Source organism: Carcharhinus amblyrhynchos, chromosome 22 (genome assembly GCF_965287045.1).
Source record: "Carcharhinus amblyrhynchos chromosome 22, sCarAmb.v2.hapA, whole genome shotgun sequence".
NCBI lineage: Eukaryota > Metazoa > Chordata > Chondrichthyes > Carcharhiniformes > Carcharhinidae > Carcharhinus > Carcharhinus amblyrhynchos.
The window spans coordinates 8,163,070-8,189,089 of record NC_137345.1 but is presented as its reverse complement, the minus strand read 5'-3'; the positions used below and the strand labels follow the sequence as shown (position 1 = coordinate 8,189,089).

The window sequence follows — 26,020 nt, the reverse complement described above, 5'->3', positions numbered from 1 at the left end:
ATACTTAATTCCAGACTTTTTATTGAATTCAAATTCCACCATCTGCTGTGGCGGGATTTGAACCCAGGTCCCCTGAACATTAGCTGATTTTCTGGATTAACAGTCTAGCGATAATACCACTAGGCCATTGACTCCCTCTGCCTCACGCTCCCAGTGTGCCTCTATGCTAGCGCAAAATAAAACAAAAAAAAATGATGTCGGATGCTTCAAACTCAAGTTCTGTGCTGCAAAATCCTATGAAACATAAAGAGATCCCATGTCACCATCTGTGAGTGCCTGGTTCCCTTTGCACTGGTGTACACATCTGCATGGGCTGACGTCGAGATTCTAGTCACTCAGACCTTACTCGACAGACAATGTTGTGCAAATACAATCCTTTAGTATGAACAAACCACCTAATAAAATCATCCAGAGTGGATCCTGGGTGTTTTTCAGTTGTGTAATTATTTACCTGCTCACATTACCTGCTGGGTTCAGGACTGGCAGAGATTTTCCAAGAGGCCCATTGGACTGTGGACCTCTCTGTGCAATGGGCGTTGAGCTATCACAGGTTCGCATGTCTCCAGTGTTGTGGCAGAACGCCCTCGGACTCCAGTCAGTGCAAGCGTCTCCTTGGAATCACTGCAGTGAGGAAGCTCGGAGAGTTTGGACTTTGTTCTTGAATTAATGTCGCAGTTCTTTAAAAACATACAACTCCAGGTTTGACCGACCAGATTAAAGCAAGCTTGGATTCTCGGCAAGTACACATTCGAAACTCAGCCAGGTACTGAAGATTTTATGTTATATTTTAGACTCTTTAACAGGTTTACTTGATGGATAAGTGCCTTACGCAGTAGTAACCACTGAGGGAGGAAAATTATTTGGTGAGCAGTTTGTTTGCTGGTGTATACAAAGAACAAAGTATACTACAACACAGGAACAGGCCCTCTAGCCCACCAAGCCTGTGCTGATACATGGTTTCTATCTCTCTGATCACCTCCTATTCATGTGTCTATCAAGATCCACTTTGAACATTGCTTCCAGCATCTCCACTGGCAGTGCGTTCCAGGCACCCACCACCCCCTGTCTGAAAAGATTTCCCTGTACGTCTCCTCTAAACTTACCACCTCTCACCTTGAACTCCTTGTAGTCAACCCTTCCATCCTGGGAAAAAGCACCTGACTATTTACCCTTTCTATGTCTCTCGTAATGTTGTACACTTTTATCAGATTGTCTCTCAACCTCCATCTTTCTAGTGAAATGTGTGTGTGATACATACATGAGTGTGTGTGTGTGTATAATATATGTAAGTATGTGCTGTTTATACATAAGAAGTGGAAGCTGCTGGAGGCTATTCCATCCTTCAAGCGTGCTTTGCCATTCAGTAAGACCATAATTGATCTTCTCACATTATCATCATACCTCACGATTCCTTTAGTGTCCAAAAATATATGGATTCAAATCCTGACACATTCATTGACTGGGATAGAGAATTCTAAAAGATCACAGCACTCCGAGTGAAGAAAATTCTCCTCGCCTCAGTCCTAAATGGTTGCAGCTTTGTTCTAAGATAGTGACCCCTAGTTCCACACTATCCAGCTGAGCAAATCATATACTTTGTCAAACATCATAAGAATTTTTACTGTGTGTGTGTGCGTGTGAATATATGTGTGTGTGTGTGTGTGTGTGTGATTGTGTATGTGTGTGAGTGTGTGTGTGTGTGAGTATATGTGTGTGTGGGTGAGTATGAGTATACGTCTGTGTGTGAGTGTGAGTGTGTGTGTATGATTGTGTATGTGTGTGAGTGTGTGTGTGTGTGAGTATATGTGTGTGTGGGTGAGTATGAGTATATGTCTGTGTGTGAATGTGTGTCTGTGTGTGTGTGAGTGTGTGTGTGATTGTGTATGTGTGTGAGTGTGTGTGTGTGTGAGTATGTGTGTGTGTGGGTGAGTATGAGTATATGTCTGTGTGTGAGTGTGTGTCTGTGTGTGAGTGTGTGTGATTGTGTATGTGTGTGAGTGTGTGTGTGTGAGTATATGGGTGTGTGAGTGAGTATGAGTATATATCTGTGTGTGAGTGTGTCTGTGTGCGCAAGTGTCTGTGTGTGAGAATGTGTGTGTGGGTGAGTATATGTGTGTGTGTGAGTATATGTGCGTGTGTGTGTGTGTGAGTAAATGTGTGTGTGAGTATAAGTATGTGTCTGTGTGTGAGTGTGTCTGTGTGAGTGTGCGTGTTGTGAGAGTGTGAGTGTGTGTGTGAGAGTGTGTCTGTGTTGTGTGAGTGTCTGTGTGAAAGTGTGTGTGTGTGAGTGTGTGTGTGTGACTGTATGTGTGAGTGTCTGTGTGAAAGTGTGTGTGTGTGTGTGTCTTGTGAGTGTGCGTGTTGTGAGAGTGTGAGTGTGTGTGAGAGTGTGTGTGTGTGAGTGTGTGTGTGTGAGTGTGTGTGTGTGAATGTCTGTGTGAGAGTGTGTGTGTGTTGTGTGTGTGTGTGAGTGTGCGTGTGTGTGAATGTCTGTGTGAAAGTATGAGTGTGTGTGTGTGTGTGACTGTGTGTGAGAGTGTGTGTGTGTGTGTGTGTGCGTGTGTGTGTGTGTGTGACTGTGTGTGTGTCTGTGTGAGAGTGTGTGAGTGTGTGTGTGACTGTGTGTGAGAGTGTGTGTGTATGTGTGTGTGTGTCTGTGTGAGAGTGTGTGTGTGTGTGTGTGCGTGTGTGTGTGTGTGTGTGACTGTGTGTGTGTGTGTGACTGTGTGTGAGAGTGTGTGTGTGCGTGTGTGTGTGTGTGACTGTGTGTGTGTGTCTGTGTGAGTGTGTGTGTCTGTGTGAGTGTGTGTGTGTGTTTGTGTGTGCGTGTGTATGAGAGTGCATGTGAGTCAGACATGCTGCTGAGAGACATAACACCACAGGCCCACCAACATCCCAGTTTCTCACTTCGACCCAATTTCCCCAAAAGATGCTGATTCCTTGTTGCTGCGATATAGGGTAGCACAGTGGTTAGCACTGCTGCTTCACAGCTCCAGGGACCTGGGTTCAATTCCCAGCTCAGGTCACTGTCTGCGTGGAGTTTGCACATTCTCCTCGTGTCTGCGTGGGTTTCCTCCGGGTGCTCCGATTTCCTTCCATAGTCCAAAGATGTGTGGGTTAGGTTGATTGGCCATGCTAAAATTGCCCTTTAGTGTCCTAAGATGCTTCAGTTAGAGGGATTAGCGGATGAAATATGTAGGGATATGGGGGTGGGGCCTGGATGGGTTTGTGTTCGGTGCAGACTCGATGGGCCAAAGGGCCTCTTTCTGCACTGTAGGGTTCTATGATTCTAAAAGCAGAATTGATCTGGGTTTGTAAAGCCCCAGGCTGACCGTTCCACTGACCGATTGTCCAGATTCATCAGGCAAGAGCTGTGACACCTGCACCAAAGCCTGAGCAAGTGACCTGGTGAGAGAAGGAGGGCATCAAAATGAAGGACAGAAAATACTCAGCCATGCTTTCTCAATAGGCTGTTCATTGTGATGATGTTTGCTGAAGTATAAAATGCAAGCTAGAGGGAAGGAGGAAGGAAATCCTTTTCTTCTTTATTAGCCTCGAACTTTCCATAAAAGGATTCAATACAGGAGGAAGTTATTCAGCCTATGATGCCTGTGCCAGCTGTTTCAAAGAGCTATCCACAGTGTGGAACTTTACCAGGGTAATCTTTACACGCAGGCCAGGAGCAAAAGGAAGTTCCCCACCCTGACGGTCTGTGAGTTCTGCTCACCTCTACGGTCTTCCCTGAGGTGTCGAAACGCCCGGAGATATGCAGGATAGTTGAAGTGGCCGTGCTAAATTGCCCCTTACTTTCCCAAGATGTGTAAATTAGGGAGATTAACCATGGGAAAATGTATGGAGTTAGGGGGATAAGGCAGGGTGGCGGCGGGCCTGGGTAAGATGCTCTATCAGAGAGTTGGTGCAGACTTGATGGGCCAAATGGCCTCCTCCTGCACTGTAGGAATTTGATGATTCGATGATAAGTGGCCAATTAAGAGGCTGCCCCATGGTGGGGGGGGGGATCCCAATCCAATTTGGTATGGGAATGGGAGCCAATGGGACCACCCAAGGCTCTGGATGATCTGCAGCCCCACTGGGTGAGTTGGGCACTGCCAATGTTGCGGGAAGATAGTGGGCGCTGGGTGGGCCAATATTCCTGAAGACGTAAAAATTTGCCACTGCTGCCAGGTCATCGTGGTGGAGGGAAGCAAGATGGCCTACAGTGACTGACAGCGTGTACCTCTGACAGATACGGTCTGGGGGATCAGTAGGTAATGGAAGCCTCGCTGGCCCCCCGCTGACCTGCCATCAAGCCTGTCCTGTCATCAGCCTGGCTTTAGCCTCATCAGGGGGCCCTTCCCCAGCAATAATATCCATGCGGTGATGGTAATTTGGACCCAGGTGACCACTACATTGCCATCATTGGCTACACATCACTACCAAGCACGTGCTGATATGACTCCACCTTTAGTACGATAATTTGGAGAGGAAGTGAGTAAGGTAGCTAACACCCAATTTATAACAGGTTTATTTGATAGCATGAGCTTTCAGAGCGCTGCTCCTTCATCAGGTGAGAGCCTATGAAGGAGCAACTCTCCCGATGGAGGAGCAGTGCTCCGAAAGCTCGTACTACCAAGTAAATCTGTTGGACTTTAACCTGGTGTTGTGAAGTTGCTTACAAAACTTCCCTGAATCTTCCCTGCTCCAAAGGGAACAACCCCAGATTCTCCACTTAACCAAAGACCCTGAACTCCTTTCATTTTAACTCTTAATTTCTTCCTCTTATCCTTATTTCATTTGCATAAAGTTTATTTATTAGTGTCATAATTAGGCTTACATTAACACTGCAATGAAGTTACTGTGAAAGTCCCCTAGTCGCCACAGTCCGGCAACTGTTCAGGTACACTGAAGGAGAATTTAGCATGGCCAATGCACCTAACCAATATCTCTTTTGGACTGTGGAAGGAAACTGGTGCACCCGGAGGAAACCCAAAATGATGTTACTGCAGAGAAATAAGCTGATAGAGGCTCCCGTTTTAAGTATCCTGAATGACACTGTTAATAACAGGATATTCTGACCAATATTTATTCCTCAAGCAACATCACTCAAACAGATTAGCTCGTTATTATCATGCTGCAGTATTATAAAATCATAAAATCCCTGCAGTTCAGAAGAAGGCCATTTGGCCCATCAAGTATGTACTGACCACAACCCACCCAGGCCCTATACCCGTAACTCTGCACGTTTACCCTGCTAATCCCCCCATGCTAGGGTCAATTTAGCATGACCAATCAGCCTAATCTGCTCATCTTTGGACTGTGGGAGGAAACTGGAGCAGCTGGAAGAAACCCACGCAGACATGGGGAGAAAGTGCACAGACAGTGACCTAAGGCTGGATTTGAACCTGGGTCCCTGGCGCAGTGAGGCAGCAGCGTTAACCACTGTGCTACCCATATATGGAAGATTGAGTGAAAATTAGTTGCTAAATATGGCTTTGTCGACACACACACACATGTATACTCGCACACACACACACACACACACACACACACACACCTCTTTTTTGATGATAAACTTCACCTTCTCCAACATGAACAGACTTGAATTATTGTACCTTTTTGGTAACTCTACCTACAGAAGGAAGAGTTATCAATGCAGAAACACTAAGTGCTGACAACATTCAAGATCTTTGGTTACTCATCAATAATCTTTGGTGTGGCCTTCATAGCGAGAGGATTTGAGTATAGGGATGTTTTGCTGCAATTGTATAGGGCGTTGGTGAGGCCACACCTGGAGTATTGTGTGCAGTTTTGGTGTTCTTATCTGAGGAAGGATGTCCTTGCTATAGAGGGAGTACAGCAAAGGTTTACCAGGCTGTTTCCTGGGATGGCAGGTCTATCACATGAGGAGAGACTAAGTCAGTTAGGATCATATTCACTGGAGTTTAGAAGAATGAGCGGGGAATCTCATAGAAACTTATAAAATTCTAACAGGGTTAGACAGGGTAGATTCAGAAAAATGTTTCCAATGGTGGGAGGAGTCTGGAACTAGGGGTCATAGTTTGAGGATAAGGGGTAAACCTTTTAGAGCTGAGGTGAGGAGAAATTTCTTCACCCAGAGGGCGGTGAATGTGTGGAATTCACTCCCACAGAATATGGTTGAGGCCAAAACATTGTCTGATTTCAAGAAGAAATTAGATGTAGCGCTTGGGGCCAAAGGGATCAAGGGGTATGGGGGGAAGCTTTTGAATTTGATGATCAGCCATGATCAAAATGAATGGCGGAGCAGGCTCGAAGGGCCAAATGGCCGACCCCTGCTTCTAGTTTCTATGTTTCCAAAATGCTTAAAATAGCCAGGAAAAAGCACGGGAAATCTTAGAGAAGTTGATGAAGATTGCAGGATTGAAGTGGCCACCCCTGAGACAGTGTGGCTTCCATCAGGTGTGGCAGTGCTAGGGGAAACCTTGGATACGCTTCACTAGTCTTCCTAAGGTCACAGACAGATTTGAGGTGATTGAGTCAGGGATGCCAGCCAGTTCCACTGAGCGCAGACGCTTCGTGGCTTTTAATTGAATTCAGGTTTTTCCACAAATTTTTCCGGATTTTGCGATTTGAAGTCTTGCCACCAACTTTGGTTCTAAACTGAATTTTCCTGACCGACTTTCCATTGGTGCCTAAAGACAGGATGAGAGCAGGAAATGTACAGAAGTGAGGCTGTTGAAGGAGTCTGCATGGGTTTCCCCCAGGTGCTCCGGCTTCCTCCCAGTCCAAAGATGTGTAGGTTAGGTGGATTGGTCATGATAAATTACCTCTTTGTATCACAGGGATTAAAAGGGTAAATACATGGGGTTACAGAGATAGGACCTGGGTGGGATTGTTGCCAGTGTAGGCTCGATGGGCCAAATGGCCTCCTTCTGCACTGCAGGGATTTTATGATTCTATTATCTGGTTTATTATTAAAGTGCTAGTATTCATTGGTAGAACTCTAACCTCTGAGTCTGAAAGATTCAAGTCTCAGTCTGGAAATCTTTAGCCTGAAACTCCCATTGCAGCACTGAGGGAGTGCAGCACTGTTGGAAGTGCCATCCTCTGGGTGAGATAATTAACCCAAAGTCCTGTCATTGCCCTTGGATGGACATGAAAAAATCTGTGCCACTATTTAATAGAAGAATAGGGGAGCCCTCCCAAATGTGTTGGCTAAATAACACTATGTCATTATTGCATTCAGTGTGTGGGATCTTTCTGTGCACAAATTGGCTGCTGTGTTTCCTGTATCACAACAGTTAAGACACTTAAGAAACTATTTAATTGGCAGAATAGTACTTTATGATAGAATCATGGAAACATACAACAGAGAATGACGCCATTCAGCCCATTTTGCTTGTGCTAGCTCCTCGAGAGAGCTATCCGATTAATCCAATTCCCTCTTTCTTCATTGAGCCACAGTTTGTTTCCCTTTAAACTATAATCCATTTCCATTTTGGAATTTATAATTGGATCTGCTTCCACCGACCTCTCTGGCTGTGCATGGCCGGAAGTCATCAGCGGCGCTACATAAATGCAAGGTCATTGCATTTTCCCACCTTACAACGGTGACTACACTTCAAAAGAACAAAGAAAGTCAGGCTGTAAAGTCCTACATTATCTGTAAAGTGCTTCCTGAGGTTATGGAAGATGCTTTATAAATGCAAGTCTTTCTTGCTTAATGTCATCCACTTCACTGCGCCATCGGTAACCACAAAGGTGACATTCTCAGAAGGCTGTGGCTCAGACCTCCAGTAAGTCTCTGCTATGAGGCCAGATATATCCAGAAGGGAAAAAGCTTCCCTGATTGTTGGCTCTTACAGACATTGTTAATAATGACGTAGAAATCTCTGCTGCAACAGGAAGCAACACCACAACTATTGAAAGGAAATTAATTTTATTGTGGTGTGTCAGGGCTGGTGAACGATTGTATCCACGTAATCTATTAGGTACAAAGGTAACCTATGCAATAACATGGTAGAAATGATAAGTGAGTCATAACATCATGCAGAGAGGCCAAAGCTCTGTTAACTCCTGGCCTTCCACAGACAGCTTTCACAGAGTTTCCAATAGACACACACAGTTCATCAAGCTAAAAGCTGATCGCCCCGAACTCTCCCCCCATCCCAAGTCTGACTGATATTTCCAGTGAACATATGAGTAACGGGGTAGGGCCAGGTGAGCCCAGGTCTCGTGAACTCCAAGTGCATTTGTTAAGCCACTGTCCCCAAAAAGATATGATGTGGAGATGCGGCATTGGACTGGGGTGAAAACAATGAGAAGCCTCAACACCAGGTTAAAGTCCAACAGGTTTATTTGGTAGCAAAAGCCACCAGCTTTCGGAGCGCTTGCTGCCCCTTCGTCAGGTGAACTCCCACTCACCTGACAAAGGGGCAGCAAGCGCTCCAAAAGCTAGTGGCTTTTGCTACCAAATAAACCTGTTGGACTTTAACCAGATATTGTGAGACTTCTAACTGTGCTCACCCCAAAAAGATATACATGTCTAACTCAAGTGCTTCCTGAGGTTGTGGAAGATGCTTTATAAATGCAAATCTTTCTTGCTTAATGTCAACCACTTCACTGTGCTATTGGTAACCATAAAGGTGACATTCTCAGAGAGCTGTGACTCAGACCTCCATTAAGTCTCTGCTACGAAGCCGGTTACATCGAGAAGAGAAAAAGCTTCCCTGATTGTTGCCTCTTACAGACAGTGTTGATAATGATGTAGAAATCTCTGCTGCAACAGGGAAGCAATGCCACATCAATCATTATAATTTATTTGTTAATTTATGGAATTTTATTTCTGCTTTTGTCTTCGTCTCAAGATCTTGATTCTTGTTGGGGAGCAGAGAGGACAGTGCTTCTGTCTCTCGCCCACGTACCCATTCTGGATGCGCTGGGGTGTGGGCAGTGAGTGTCTGTCAGGCAGTTAGTCAATGAGGGACATCTCACTCAGGCGAGACCGGAAATTCCTGCCCGGAGATTTCCGTTGCTGGCTCTCGCCCACGTCAATTCCGTGGTGGGCGAAGTGGTAAAGTTCCAGCCAAGGTGCCAGCTGCACTCGGTCGCACTCTCACCTCTGAGCCAGCAGTTTAGTTTAGTTTAGCTTATTTATTAGTGTAACAAGTAGGTTTACATTAACACTGCGATGAAGTTACTGTGAAAATCCCCCAGTCGCCACACACCGGCGCTTGTTCGGGTACAATCGTTCACCAGCCCTGACACACCTCAATAAAATTAATTTCCTTTCAATAATTGTGGCGTTGCTTCCTCTTGCAGCAGGGATTTCTACGTCATTATTAACAATGTCTGTAAGAGCCAACAATCAGGAAAGCTTTTTCCCTTCTGGATATATCTGGCCTCTTAGCAGAGACTTAATGGAGGGTGAATTTAACATGGCCAATGCACCTAACCAGTACGTCTTTCAGACTATGGGAGGAAACCCACACAGACATGGGGAGAACATGCAAACTCCACACAGACAGTGACCCAAGCCGAGAATTGAACCCAGATCCCTGGTGCCGTGAGGCAGCAGTGCTAACCACTGAGTAACCTTGCCACACTCCAGGTTGTGGAGTCAAAACTTGACCACATAATCTGGACTGACTGACCATCTCGTGAAGGATTGAGGAAGTGCTGCACTATCAGAGGTGCTGTCTTTCGGTTGAGATGTTAACCTGTCTGCGCTCTCAGGTGGTCATTCAAGATCTCATAGTGCCAATCAAAGCAGAGCAGAGGAAGTGCCATGGTGTCCAACCACTAGGAACCCCTCGACCAATTCTGGCAACCTAATCCCACTGCAGAGACTTGAGGTCATCATCTAGGCTGATACTCTTGTGTGGTACTGGGGAATGCTACACTGTTAGAGGTGTTGTCATTCAGATGAAACATTAACTCCATGGTCCAGTCTACCCTCTCAGATGGCTCTCCTGGCACTGTTCAAAGAAGGGAGTTCTCCCTGTGTCCTGGCCAACATTTATCCCTTGGCCAAAAATCTTGCCTTTAACTCATTACTGTTTCTGGAACCTTTCTGTGCTCACATATAGGGACTTTGGCCTTTACTTGCGGTTCACTGCATTATCATAATTACTACACTTCAAAAATACTTCATTGGCTGTAAAGTGCATTCATTTTTCTTGGAAAGGGTTATAACGATCCAAACTCATTCTTAACATCATTAATTTGTAAATCACGTAGAGAGAGGCACACATTGTACAGTCCTATACAGCTCCCCACCCCAACATTTTTGAAGTTCTGAAGAAGCTATAGTTTCATAGATTCATAGAGTCCCTACAGTGTAGAAGGAGGCCATGTGGCCCATTGAGCCTGCACTGACCACAATCCCACCCACGCCCTATTCCCGTCATGCCACATATTTACCCTGCTAATCCCCCTGACACTAGGGTCAACTCAGCATGACCAATCAACCTAATCTGCCCATCTTTGGACCGTAGAAGGAAACTGGAACCCTCCCGGAGGAAACCCACGCAGACATGGGGAGACTATGCAAATTCCACACAGTCACCCGAGGCCGGAATTGATTTGATTTGATGTGGTTTGATTTATCATTGTCGCATGTATTAGCGCACAGTGAAAAGTATTATCTTTTGTGTGCTATATTGACAAAGCATACCATTCACAGAGAAGGAAACGAGACAGTGCAGAATGTAGTTTTACAGTCATAGCTAGGGTATAGAAAAAGATCAACTTAATACAAGGTAGGTCCATTCAAAAGTCTGACAGCAGCAGGGGAGAAGCTGTTCTTGAGTCGGTTGGCATGTGACCTCAGACTTTTGTATCTTTTTCCTGACGGAAGAAGGTGGAAGACAGAATGTCCAGGGTGCATGGTGTCCTTAAGTATGCTGATTGCTCTGCCGAGGCAGTGGGAAGTGTAGACGGAGTCAATGGATGGGAGGCTGTTTTGAGTGATGGAGAGGCTGGTTTGTGTGATGGATTTGAACCCGGGTCCCCGGCATTGTGAGGCAGCAGTGCTCGCGACTGTGCCACTGTGTTACCCGTTTCTTCTCTATCTTCTTCAATCTCCTCTTTGCTAAAACCCATCTCTTTGACCAATGTATTGATCATGCTTCCAAACCTTCTTTTATTTATTTTCGCCTTTTCCCCATACCTTTTGTGGATTAGGATTCGTTTTTCTGCATTGAGTTGAATGTTGTTGAGTTGCTGACGTGAATCTTTAGCAAAAGGATCTGCTGTGACAGTTATCAGACAGTCGGATGTTTGGAATGAATGTTCTCAAAAACTGAGGGGCGGATGTGTGGGGGATGGCAAATGTTTCTATTTTCTATGAATGGTAAAAGCCCCAGATGAAGTTACGTTTGATATCTAACTCCCAGTATGAATCAATCAAAAGCACAAAAATACGCCCACACAAATACCAATTGATAATCTCTTTTCAAAACATTGCAATTTGGCTGCTTTGGGAGGTTAAAAAATGTCAGACTTGTGAGACTAGAGCTGAGAGGGTGGCCAACCCTTCAGGATTGGCCTGAATTGTCTAAGAATTGCAGGTCAATCTCCTGTTGACATTACAAAGGATTTTTTTTGTCATTTTCTCTTTACTAGATAGGAACTCATAGGAAATGGGAGAAACAAGGCTGATTGGCTGACAGTCAAGCATCATCCAATTGGGTAATGAAGCTTTTTGCTCTCCAATTGGCTTATGAAGGCAGCATGTCACAAGGATGGATACATTGGCCAACTATTGGCTGGAGCTTGGAGACAAGTCATGGTGATGAAACTTCCAGGAATAGATTTAATCACAGTTGGCAACCCTCATTGTTGGGTGCAAGTTAAGGGAGCTTTAACTTGTATCTAAGCTGTCCTGGGAGTCTTGCTAACACCTTATTGGAAAGCTCTATAGAAAATACAACCAACCAACCAACCACTCCCTATCAGCTTCTATCCTCTGCATCCAATTTGTCATCACCATTATCCCATTCCTTGTTGAAATTCACAATAAGAAAACCATAATTAGAAACTAGTTAGTATCCTTCAACTGATCTTTCATAAAGGCAATCAATGTGGAGTATTGTAAGATTTTAAATGAAGGAATGGATGGACCTTGATGTACAAACCTGCAGGTCATTGGAGGTGACAGTGGGGATGGGTAAGTGTAAATAAATAGCCTTGAGTCTGTATCCAGAGGCACAGAATATATTAGTGTATTCTTCCCATTTATTACTGGGGGGGGGAACGCATGGTGGCACAGTGGTTAGCACTACTGCCTCACAGCAGTAGGGTCCCAGGTTCAATTCTCAGATGCGTCAGAGTGGAGTTTGCTTTTCTCCCTGTATTTGTGTGGGTTTCCTCCCACAGTCTGAAAGATGCGTTGGTTCGAAGCATTGGCCTTGCTAAATTCTCCCTTGTATCCGAACAGATGCCAGAGTGTGGTGACTAGGGTGTTTTCGCAGTAGCTACATTGCAGTGTTAATGTAAGCCTACTGTGATGCTAAAAATTAACCAAACTAAACTGCTTCTGTGCTTTAATTTTTTATATAACTTATTTTGGAATAAACATAAAACATACCAGCACAATGGAGGTAGCTGTGACTTTGGGGATATATTGTAAAATGGGTGGTATCTATCTTCATTTTCAATTTCATTGATCCAATATCAGTTAATTATCTGACACCTTAAGCTGTTGCCTAAAATGGTTGGATTGTTGAATTTTCTCAAGGCTGAGTTAAGATTTTCAATAGACGAGAATTATAGGTGACAGACAGGAAAGTGGATTTGAGAGCAGAACTGGAGCGATCATGATTTTACATAATATGCCCCATGTTTGGTGTAATTTAATGGAAATCAGGATATTGAATTTGATCAGCCATGATCAAAATGAGATAGGCATAGTAAGTAGTCTCACAGCCCCAGGTTAAAGTCTAACAGATTTGTTTGATACCACAAGTTTCAGAGCACTGCTCCATCATCAGGTGAGTCCCACTCTGAAGGAACAGCTCTTGATATCAAATTAACCTATTGGACTCTAGCCTGATGTTGTGAGGCTTCTTACTCTGATCAAAATGAATGGTGGAGCAGTCTCAAAGGGCTGAATGGCCTTCTGCTCTTTGTCCCTTTAAAAACATAGAAACTAAGTTGATGGTATTTTAGTTGCAAGCAGATGACCTCGGAAATAGGAGCACGACTGGGACATATTGCTTCTTGACTCTACTTTGTCGTTTAATGGCTGAATTTCTGCATCAATTCCACTGCCCTGCCCTATCTCTTTTTACCATAAGAAGTAAAAAGGTAAAGTTGTCCGTGTCCCAGATGACTGTAGGCTGCTCTCTCCTTTGAGGGGGAAAGCTGGTGGTGATTTAACCTGAGGATCGCAACACCTCGGGCTGGGGGTAAGGTTAAGAATGCAGGTTCTTCATGAATAACCTCAGCCTGTATGGGGATTGAAACTGCATTGTTGGCATTGCTCTGCATCACAAGGCAACCATCCAATCAACTGACCTAAATCATCCCTGTGCGCTAAGAAGTAAAGTGCTAAGGTGAGTCACCTGGATTTGAACCCGTAACCTCATGATCTGCAGTTAAATGCTCCACCAATGAGTTATCCCCCTCTCAAATAAGGAAGGCTGTGATGGAGTGGTTATATCACTGTGTTAGTAATCCAGAGCCCAGCCTAATACTCAGGGACACAGGTTTACATCCCATCACAGCAGCTGGTGGGAATTAGAATTTAATTAATTGGATCACAGGTCATAGAATCCTACAGTGCAGAAGGAGGCCATTTGGTCCATCAAGTCTGCACTGACCACAATCCCACCTGGTCCTATCCCCATAACCCCATGCATTTACCCTAGCTAGTCCCCCTGACACTAAGGAGCAATGTAGCATGGCCAATCCACCTAACCTGCCCATCGTTGGAGTGTGGGAGGAAACTGGAACACCCAGAGGAAACATACGCAGACATGGAGGAGAACATACAAGCTCTACACAGGCAGTGACCCAAGCTGCAAATTGAACCCAGGTTCCTGGCATTGTGAGGCAGCAGTGCTGACCACTGCTCAGTGACCATGAAACTATCGTTGGTGGCCATAAAAACCCATCTGAGTCACTAATATTCTCTAGGGAAGAAAATCTGCTGTCCTTACCTGATCTGGCCAATTTTTGACTCCAGACCCACTGCAGTGTGGTTTGACTCTTGACTGCCTTCTGAAATGGCCCGGCAAGCGATTCAGTACATGGGGCAACAAATGTTGGCCTTGCCAGTGACACGCACATCCCCAAAAGTCATTAAGTCTGTGTTTGTTTGGGCTGGACGGTCAGGAAACAAGTGAGTGAGGAGGACAAAAAGGGTGGCATTGACCAAATGCCTGGGAAAGAATTCCATCCCACAATTCCTCTAGCCAGAGTCACCAGCATTTTCTGGAGAGAGAATGGGGAGAAGTGAGAATGGGGAGACATCCTTGTCTCATGGTTAATATACCTGATTCCATTTTCCCCTAAAAAAAAGTGACATTTTTGAGTCAAAGTTGTTTAGACTGTCTCACTACCATTGTCTCAATGACAACTACAGATGGGCAGTAAATGCTGGCCTAGCTAGCAATGCCCACATCACGAGGATGAACAAAGGACGATAACATTTACTGCTGTTTTATTCCTTTATTTGTATTCAAGGTACAGGTTGAAGCTGTTTAAGTGCAAATCATTATAGGGGTGTGTGCTTTGTAGCTGCCAGATCACCTGGAATGTGGTCAATAGGACTTTTCCATTATGTATTTTTTCACCCTGTTTTAGAAGGGTCCTCTTTCCTGCTGCAACATGACATTTCCATTTCTCAGTGCTCCTTGTAGACCGAGTCTGGTTGCAAACTTGTGGTCAGTTTTGTGACAAAACTGGGCTGAAGGTGCCCAGTCAAGATCTATTTGGATGCTGCTGGGACTTGATGGTTTGAGTTATAAAGAGAGGCTGGAGAGACTGGGACATTTTTTCCTGGAGTGTAGGACACTTAGGGGTGATCTTATAGAGGTCTATAAAATAATGAAGGATGTAGATAATGTAGGGGAGTTTGAAACTGGAGGGTATAGGTTTTAAGGTGAGAAGGGAAAGATACAGAAGAGTCCAGAGGGGCCGGTTTTTCACTCAGAGGTTGTTGAGTGTCTGGAACGAGCTGCCAGAGGTGGTAGTAGTAGAGGCATGAACAATTTTGTCTTTTAAAAAGCATTTAGACAATTATATGGGTAAGATGGGTATAGAGGGATATGGGCCAGGGGACCGAGGTTCGAAGCCCGTAACGGCAGTTGGTGGAATTCAAATTCAATTTAAAAACAAAAACTGGATTTAACAATCTAATGATGACCATAAAGCCATTGCCAGTTATCAGAAAGACCCATCTGGTTCACTAACGTCCTTTGGGGAAGGAAATGTGCCGTCCTTACCCAGTCTGGTCTCCAGAGCCACAGCAAACTGGTTAACTCTTAACTGGTCTCTAAGGGGCAACTAAGGATGGGCAATAAACGCTGGCCAGCCAGCAACGCCTGTGTATCACAAATAAAAAAAGATTGGAAGGAGCAAGGAGGACTAAAAACACTTGAATGAGAATTTGAAAACCGAGGGTTGGGGTTCTCTGACTGGTCATGCCCCCTGCTGCTGCCAGTGAAGATGGAGAATTTGGCACTTAGCCAAGTCGCCGTTCACTGCTGTAGGATGGGAGGATCCAGGCTGCGAGTGAGGTTGGAGGACTTGGCCCCAAGTTGCTTCTGCAACACGAACCACTGCATGTCAGTGAACACTTTGTCTTTGTGACTTTGTGGATGTGAGGTTACAGGCAGTTGAGGTTTGGTTGCTCGTGTGTTTCTGCAGAGCACAATGTGGGAGGTGGGCTGGGATGCTAAAGGTAAGCAAAGCTTTCATTTTAGTTATCTGACGTGCAAAATAACAGAAGCAAAGGAAGAAGGAAAGAAATTGTACACCTCTCTGCACCTCCCTTTCAATACAGTACCCAGTCAGGGGATGCACACAAGGCATGCAAAAGGTGCAGGGGGGAAAATGCTGGAGGGTAGGGGGCCCAGTTCAATTCGGTGAGTGGGGAGAAGGGGATGGGGTGGCGGGAGGAAATCGGTGTGGCTGGGGAGGGAAGCAGAGAAATGCATTGGGGCAGCGACTGTGGTGTGACGATGGTGGAGGAAGTGAAAGATGTGAGTCATCTTATCTCACTGAACATCATGTACTGGGTGTTAGCTCTATGTAATCAATGCAATAGAAACTTGATACTTACCTCAAAAGACATAGAACAACAAGAACGGTTATAGCTTGATCCCCCACTGCGAGGTCACACATTAACAACTGAGACCGGTGCAAAGAGAAAATACGTCTTCAGAACCATATCATTCAAGTCTATGCAGGCCTGACTTTGGAAGTTTATTCAGAACATCATACGGTCGGCACAATGGTTAGCATTGCTGCCTCACAGCTCCAGGGACCTGGGTTCGATTCCAGCCTCGGGCCACTGTCTGTGTGGAGTTTGCACATTCTCCCTATGACTGCGTGCGTTTCCTCCAGGTGCTCAGGTTTCCTCCCACAGTCCAAAAATGTTCAGGTCAGGTGAATTGGCCGTGCTAAATTGTCTCTTAGTGTCCCGGGATGCGTAGGTTAGAGGGGTTAGCAGGGTAAACTTGTAGGGATAGAGCCTGGGGTGGGATTATTGTTGGTGCAGACTCAATGGGCTGAATGGCCTCCTTCTGCACCGTAGGGTTTCTCAGATACTGGGAGTTTATTTTGATCTGTATTTAGTGGACTGTGAGTTTACGGTGTCCTGTAAATAGAACTCTTGACGTGTGGAGGCTTGTGGTACTTTAGCTGGTGTCTGAAATTGAATAGGTTCTGTATGTAGAGTGCAATATAGACAGTCTTAGCTGCTCCTGTGCATTAGACAACACTTCCTCAACAGTGTTGTACTTACTCAGTAGGAGGATTATTTCAATACAAGACATCCTCCAGGATTCAGGCAATCCAATGCAAACACAAAAACTGGATTGACACTTAGAACCAATTGCCCACTTGCTGAGGCTAAGTGTGAGGACACCATGGTCAGCATGGACCGCTTGGGCTGAAGGGCCTGTTTCCGTGCTGTATTGCTTTTTGACTCCAGCCAGAACTGCTCTTTTACATCAAACAAATAAACTAACTCAAATTAACTTGGCCACAAAGTAAAAGGGGCAGCTCTCCAAAAGGAGGAGGAAGAGCAGCCTGAACAAAACCAAAGTACTAAGGAAAGTTAAAATATTAAATCATAATGTGATTATCGGGGTTTATAATACACTCCAGCCTCTGCGGTGCCCAAAGGGTCCAAGGAATCAGGAACTTCAGAACTTCTTAATTAAAATCAATCATTAACCACGCGGAGTTATGGAAACTGGGCAGGTTACCAATTAAAATTCCAAACTCAGTATAAAGAGCTTGCAGCTAAATATACACAGCCCACTTCAGTGAATATTGGAAATGAGATTCCTTCAGGAATGAATACTACATTTTCCATCCGTGTCAAGTAAGATTTTTTTTGATGACTTTAGATTGGATTAAAACACTTCGACAACTTAGTGTTTAAGGACTCCTGGACTTGGGCATTCTGCTTGATTTACTTGGCTCTTCCTTGTGTTTCAGTCAGAGTGCTCGAATCTAGAAGCATTGGCTAAACAATCCTGGTGCCAGAAACGTGGCTGCAGTCCAGGGCGTAAGTTGGCAGCAGGTCTTGCTCACCTCTCTTCCCACCGCCCCATCCAGACCTGCCTCACCCCTCCAACCCAGCTTCTCTCGCAACAGTTACTCCCCGTCCCTACTCTCCCTCTGGCATTGGTGTGTCGGCCCATCGAGTCTGCACTGAACACAATCCCACCCAGGCCCTATCCCCATTTCCTACATATTTTACCCACTAATCCCTCTAACCTATGCGTGCAATTTCTTAGCATAGCCAATCAACCTAACCTGCACATCTTTGGACTGTGGGAGGAAACCAGAGTACCCAGAGGAAACCCACACAGACATGAGGGGAACATGCGAACTCCACACAGACAGTGACCCAACCAGGAATTGAACCCAGGATCCTGGAGCTGTGAAGCAGCAGTGCTAACCACTGTGCCGCCCAGTTAGTCCCACTTGCCCACTATCTTCCCATAGTCCTTCATTTATTTTTCGTTCTCGCACAGTGTCCTCCGGGTGGTCTGGTTTCCTCCCACAGTCGCGGTAAACAGCCATGTGATGCAGGGCAATATATCCGCTCTGTGGACCAGACACTGCTTGTACGTGATGTTTGTCACTTAGCATTGATAGATGGAATTCCACTTGGTGCTCATTTCAGGGGTGAGGTGTTTCCATGGGGATACTGAGTAAACTGATTATCTCTGGATCCTTGCTCTCTCAACCCTGTTGTCCCATCTCCAAACATCCCAGCCCAAAGGGGATCGTTTGGGACTGAGTAGCACAGCAATTTAAGATTCTGCTCTTTCACCTCCAAGATTTCAGTTTAAATCCACCCAAGACTGCGGCTACAGCCTGTAAAGGAAAGTTGTGGCTCCTTGGATAACACTCCCATCTCTCAACCAGATATTTTGTCAGTTCGAAACCCACTCTAATGGCGTGTGACTATAAACTAGGCCGATGCTGCCAATGCAGCACTGATGGACAGCTCCACTGTCGGGGCGCTGCTTTTTGGCTAGAATAGTAAGCTGAAGGGCAGCATGGTGGCACAGTGGTTAGCACTGCTGCATCACTACACCAGGGACCCAAGTTCGATTCCTGGCTTGGGTCACTGTGCGGAGTCTGCACATTCTCCCCATGTCTGTGCGGGTTTCCTCTGGGTGCTCTAGTTTCCTCACACAGTCTGAAAGATGTGCTGGTTAGATGGTTTGGTCATGCTAAATTCTCCCTCAGTGTACCTGAACAGGCGCCAGAGTGTGGCAACTAGGGTATTTTTGCAATAATTTCATTGCAGTGGTCATGTAAGCCTATTTGTGACACTAATAAATAAACTTTTTTACTTTAAGCCCCATCTACCCTCTCAGGCAGGTGGAAACAATTCCAAAACACTATCTGAAGAAACCACAGGAGTATTAGCCCATCAACCCACACAGTAATAACAACAACTTAGCACCTTTAACATAACAAAGTGTCTCAATGCACTTCACAGGGGCATTGTAAAATGAAACTTGATATCACATCAGAAAAACAAATACTGGGCAAGAGATATCTGGCTATTTATTTAATTGTGGCTTGTGGGAGTTTTCTTTGTGCAAACTGGCTGCTGTGTTGAACACTGCTCGACAATCGCCAGGCAAGGCTGTCCCCTTCCTGTTGGGAAACTCTTCAGCGGTCACAGGAATTCAGCCTCTGATTTTTGGGTAAACGTTCTCCAAGACGGCCTTCATGACACACAACAGCGCAGAGTTGCTGAGCAGAGACTGATAGCCAAGTTCCTCAACCGGGATCTTGGGTTCCTGTCACACTATCTGTAACCCCCATGACTTGTCTGGACTTGCAAAATCTCACTAACTGTCCCGGCTGGAGACAATACACATCTCTTTAACCTGTGCTTAACGCCAAGTCCACTCACATTGTCTGTACCTTTAAGACTTGATTAGCTGTAAAGACTTGCATTCCAATCACTATTCATGTAAATTGAGTTTGTGTATTTATATGCCCTGTCTGTGATCAGAACTCCCACTCACCTGACGAAGGAGCAGCACTCTGAAAGCTAGTGGCATTTTCTACCAAATAAACCTGTTGGACTTTAATCTGGTGTTGTGAGAATTCTTACTGTGTTTTCTACATCACAACAATGATTATACTTCAGAAGTATTTATTATAGAATCCCTACAGTGCAGAAGGAGGCCATTTGGCCCATCAGTTTGCACTGACTATCCGACAGAGCATCTTACCGGGCCTGCCCACCCACCACCCTATCTCTGGAGCCCCACATATTTACCCCACTAATCCCCTTAATCTACACATCTTGAGACATGAAGGGACAGTCTAGCATTGCCAATCAACCTATGCTGCAGAACTTTGTGGGAGGAAACCGGAGCACCCAGAGGAGACCCACACGGATACAGGATGTGTAAACACTCACAGTCACCCAAGGCTGGAATTGAACCGGGGTCCCCGGTGCTGTGAGGCAGCAGTGCTAACCACTGTGCCACCATGCCACCTATTTATCACAGAGTATAGAATTATACAGCTCAGAAGGAGCCTAATATCCCTGTGCCAGCTCTTTGAATGAGTCTCACTCCCTTACTCTTCCCAATATCCTTGCAAATCTTTCTCTTTCTGATCTTCTTGCTTATTAACTGAAGCTTGCTCCTGGCGTTTATCATAAGCATCCTTTCTCTGTTTTATTTTAACTTGTATTTAATTTGATACCCACGGCACATTAGCTTTGGATGTTCTATTGTCTTTCAAAATAATATGTATAATTTTTACCTAATTATTGCCCTGTGTTTAAAGGACATTGTGCGTGAACGCCAGGCAAGATGCGCAGGCTGACAACAAGTAAATTGCCAAGGCACACATGATGATTGGCCACATAGATGAGATAATGGAATGGTGCCACTAATAAGTTGGCACCTTCTCGAGGAACAGTTAAAAGCACAAGAAGAAATGAACATAAAAATGGGACTGCTATGATTCTGGCTGGCCTTAAAATTGTGAACAAATGGCTAAGTGGTCATACAGTGAGATATTGGCTGATATTCTCTGATCTCGCACACCTCGCTATCCCTGCCAGCAAGTATGGAGAAGTTGGTGCTCAGACAAAACTCTGCTCATTGCAGCGAGACCGGAGAATTCCAGCCAAGAGTGGGGTTGGAGAGTTTCGCCATTGCGTTCCACCTTGGCACGTCATAACATTCAAGGCTTGGGCCAAGTGTTTGTAGATGGGATTAGGTGGGAGTTCAGGTGTTTCTCGCATTTTGGTGCAAACTAGATGGGCTGAAGAGCCTCTTCTGCACAGTATGATTCCATGATTCTATGATATAAAAAGGATAGTTGAAAATGAAACTTTTAATAGAATTTTGCAATGCAGAAGATGCCATTCAACCCATTATGCCTCTACTAGCTCTTTGAAGGTTGCGCGTTCAAGTCCCATTCCAGACGCTGGAGCACAAGATCTAGGCTGGCACTCCTGTGCGGTACCCCACAAGGTTGTGACCTCCGACCCCTACTATACTGCTTATACACCTATGACCGTGTGGCTAAATTCCCCTCCAATTCAATTTTCAAATTTGCTGACGACACCACCGTAGAGATGGGCTGGATCTCAAACAATGATGAAACTTAGCACTGCTGCCTCACAGTGCCAGGGACCTGGGTTCAATTCCCATCTTGGGTCACTGCCTGTGTGGAGTCTGCATGTTCTCTGCGTGGGTTTCCTCCGGATGATCCGGTTTCCTCCCACAGACCGAAAGACGCACTGTTTGGGTGGATTAGCCATGCTAAATTTGCAGGGTTACGGGGATAGGATGGGGTGGGGATTGGGACTGGGCATGGTGGGAGTGGGCTGGTTAAGATGTTCTTTTGGAGAGTGGGTACAGACATGATGGGCTGAATGGCCTGCTTCCGCACGGTAGGATTCTATGGTGTCTATGGACAGTTTAGATATGATGCAAAAGCATCGGTCCCGTGACAGATGAGAGCAACTTACTCATCAAAAGAATCCATACAGTGCAGAAGAGGCCATTCAGCCTATCAAGTCTGCATCTACTCTCTGGGAGAGTATCTTACCCAGGCTCATTTCCCCAGAAGATAAGTGGCTGGATGGTGCAGAGTGAGTGTCGATCTTTGTAGCTTCTGGACAGAAAGTTGCTCAAGAGTTGAAGCATTAGGGAGCACTTCCTTTCCAGGGATCCTCCTCCATTTGGAAATCAGGCAGCTGTCTTCAAGCGTTCCTTAATATACTTTATTTCGAGTGGCTGTTTATTTGCCCTACGTCAATCGAATAGCTCTGCTCAATGATCAGGATGGCCCACTGGTACAGTGGTTAGCACTGTTGCCTCACAGCACCAGGGATCCAGGTTCGATTCCTGGCTTGATTCACCTCTGCGCGGAGTTTGCATGTTCTCCTTGTGTCTGTTTGGGTTTCGTCTGGGTGCTTGGGTTTCCTCCCACAGTCCAAAGACGTGCTAGTTAGGTTGCTTGGCCATGCTAAACTGACTCTAGTGTCAGGGGTCTAGCTAGGGTAAATGCATGGGATTACGGGGATAGGGCCTGGGTGGGATTGAGATCAGTGCTTACTTGATGGGCCAAATGGCCTCCTTCTGCACTGTAGGGATTCTATGACCACAGGACAGGTACCTGGGTTGTCATCATGTCCTCTATCCATCTTCTAGTTTACTTCATTCTGAGAGCTCTATTCACCAGGCTTTATTTGGGACTTATATGGATAGGAGAAGACAAGACACCATCATTTCAACTTTAGAATGTCAATATGGAAACTTGAACCAGGAGAACTCAACATTTCTAGGGACTGTTTATGGAGAGAGAACTGAAACAACGGTTCTGTCAACTGGTCTCACGCTGTGTCTCCATAAGATTTGATCTGATTTATTATTGTCACATATATTAGTATACAGTGAAAAATATTGTGCGCTACACAAACAGAACATACCGTTCATGGAGAAGGAAAGGAGAGAGTGCAGAATGGAGTGTTATAGTCATGACTAGGGTATAGAGAACAATCAACTTAATGAAAGGTAGAACAAAGAGCAAAGACCCAAAGAAAATTACAGCAGAGGAACAGGCCCTTCGGTCCTCCAAGCCTACACCGACCATCCTACCTGACTGAACTAAGTAAATAGTCTCACAACACCAGATTAAAGTCCAACAGGTTTATTGGTGCTACCAAATAACTTTAACCTGGTGTGGTGAGACTACTTAATGTGCCTACCCCAGTCCAACACTGGCAACTCCAAATCACGGTTGAACTTACCCTTCCAAGGACCATATCCCTCTATTCCCATCCTAATGGTGTATTTGTCAAGATGCTCCTTAAAAGTCACGATTGTATCTGCTTCCACTACTCCCTCAACAGCGAGTTCCAAGCACCCAACACACTCTGTGTAAAAAAACTTGCCTTGTACATGTCCTTTAAACCTTGCCCCTTGCATCTTAAGCCTATGTTCTTTAGTAATTGACTCTTCCACCATGGGAAAAAGGTCTATTCAAAAGTCTGATGGCAGCAGGGAAGAAGCTGTTCCTGAGTTGGTTGATACGTGTCCTCAGGCTTTTGTATCTTCTTCCTGATGGGAGAAGTGGAAGAGAGAGTGTCTGGGGTGCATGGGGTCCTTCATTATGCTGGCTGTTTTTCCAAGGCAGTAGGCAGTGTAGACAGAGTCAAAACAACTAATACTTTGTTTGAGGGGAATGTTTAAAAATTCAGCTAGCTGCTACAGGTAGATGGTGTGTCTGGGGGGAAATGCAGCTTAGATTTTGAAAGAACAAGATAATTACTCATTTCAAACTTCATTTGAAGTAGAGTTAATGGACTTTTGTTTACTTAAGTTCAGGTGTGTGACGAAGGAACAGCGTTTCTGAAAGCTTGTGGGTTTACTATCAAATAAACTGGTTGAACTTCAACCTGGTGTTGTGAGACTTCTTACTTTAAGCTGGACATACAGGGATAGAGAGAGGGTAAACGGACTAGTTGGATTACTCCACAGATAATCAACATGGACCCAATGGACCAGATTGCCTCTTTCCGTGTTGTAATGATTCTGTTTTCTCATACAGTTCTTCACTAAGTACATGGAAAAATGATGTCTTTGCCATTCCCTCAGCCACAAATTTACCTCAATATTTACTGCAATACCAGGGCTGGAGTTATCTGGCTATTCATGCCAGCGGGATTCTCCAGTCCCGCTGCAGTGAATGGAGATTTGGCCGAGCACCGAATTCTCCATCCTCGCTTGCGGTGGTGATGAGGCATGAACGGCTAGAAAATCCCGGCCCATAATCACCAGCAACGAGTCTCAGCCTGAGATATGGATGAGTTATTTTTGTCCTTAACTCTTTCTTGTCTTCTCCCTACCCTATTTTCTCCTTCCACATCCAACCCCCTTCTCATATCCAGACTCCTTCTTGCAACTCCTTTCTGAAGTAAATTTTAAGGTTTACTCATTTCCTTTTCAGGTTCCTAATCAGTGACAGCAATGTATGGAGATTACGGCAATCGACGCATTCCAAGTCACGGTGAAAACTACTCCCAGCCCAAGTACGTCTCTGAGTTTACACTTAATGAACAATACTAATATCTGCAACTTATAATAGGTAATTGTGGCTGATAAACTATAGTCTGCGAGGGACCAAAGGTATCTCTTTCATAGAATCATGGAATCCTTACAGTACAGAAGGAGGCCATTCAGCCCATTGAGTTTGCACCAACAACAACCCTGCCCAGACCCTATTCCTGTAACTCTCATTTACCCTGTTAATCCCCCTGACACTAGGGTCAATTTAGCATGGTCAATCAGCCTAATCTGCACATCTTTGAACTGCGGAAGGAAACCAGAGCACTCGGAGGAAACCCATGCAGACTGTGACCCGAGGCTGGAATTGAACCCGGGTCCCTGATGCTCTGAGGCAGCAGTGCTAACCACTGTGCCACCATTCCGTCCCATTGGAGAGGGAGGGAGATGAGCAGTATCTCGGTTGAGGGGTGCCATTCTGCATGAAACTTGTGGCAAGGCAAGGAGGTAGACATCCATGAACTGGCACAGCCAAAACAGGGATTGAACCCATTCTGTTGGCATCATTAAAGGGACATTAACTGATCTGGGGCAAACATTACATGTCTAAAATATAGCGATATCAAGACTACCAATGACAGGAAGGGTCAAAACAAAAGAACCATTAGGAGTGTTCAACTCTGGTCACCGCACTTCCAGAAGGATGTGGAGGCTTTGGAGAGGGTACAGAAAAGATTTAACCAGGATGTTGCCTGGCATGGAAGGCATTAGCTATGAGGAGAGGTCGAAGAAACTTGGTTTATTCTCACTGGAATGACGGAGGTTGAGGGGGCGATCAGATAGAAGTCTACAAGATTGTGGGGGGCATGGACAGAGTGGATAGTCAGAAGCTTTTTCCCAGGGTGGAAGAGTCAATTACTAGGGGGGCACAGGTTTAAGGTGCGAGGGGCAAGGTTTAAAGGAGATGGATGAGGCAAGGTTTTTACACAGAAGGTGGTGAGTACCTGGAAGCCGGGGGAGGTAGTGGAAGCGGATATGATAGTGAGTTTTAAGGAGCATCTGGACAAATACACAAATAGGATGGGAATAGAGGGATATGGTCCCTGGAAGGGTGGAGGGTTTTAGTTCAGTTGGGCAGCATGGTCGGTGCAGGATTGGAGGGCCGAAGGGCCTGTTCCTGTGCTGTAGTTTTCTTTGTTCTTTGAGAGTTATAAGAACATAAGAACATAAGAACATAAGAAATAGGAGCAGGAGTAGGCCATCTGGCCCTTCGAGCCTGCCCCGCCATTCAATAAGATCATGGCTGATCTGTCGTGGCTCAGTTCCACTTTCCCGCCCTCTCCCCATAACCCTTAATCCCCTCTCTTATCAAAAACCCATCAACCCGCTTCTTAAAAATATTTAGCGAGGCAGCCTCCACCACTTCAACGGGCAGAGAATTCCAGAGATTCACCACCCTTTGAGTGAAGAAGTTCCTCCTCAACTCCGTTCTGAACTGCCCCCCCTTTATCTTGAGGCTGTGCCCCCTAGTCCTACTGTCTTTTTTGAGCGGTGTGTCATGTCTCACTAGACACTTGAGGGATGCATGTGAGACAGAAAGCCTTTTCAAAATTAATTCACCACAATAAAATGGTTGCACAATGGTTAGCACTGTTGCCTCAAAGTGCCAGGGACTCGGGTTCAATTCCCGGCTTGGGTCACTGACTGTGCGGAGTCTGCACAATCTCCCAATGTCTGCATGGGTTTCCTCCGGGTGCTCCGGTTTCCTCCCACAGTCAGACAGATGTGCTGGTTAGGTG

At 45.4% G+C, this 26,020-nt stretch overlaps 1 protein-coding gene across 1 annotated transcript in view; it reads left to right on the top strand.

Moving 5' to 3' along the window:
• The first annotated feature begins 527 nt into the window (after window positions 1-527).
• The window catches only part of LOC145356863 (epidermal growth factor receptor kinase substrate 8-like), a 75,359-nt gene continuing 49,866 nt past the window's right edge, over window positions 528-26,020 (top strand). Inside the window, exons 1-2 of the mRNA XM_080209821.1 lie at window positions 528-763; window positions 24,166-24,247. Of these exons, the coding sequence (XP_080065947.1) occupies window positions 24,186-24,247 (62 nt within the window). The 5' untranslated portion in view covers window positions 528-763; window positions 24,166-24,185. The remainder of the gene's footprint in view (window positions 764-24,165; window positions 24,248-26,020) is intronic.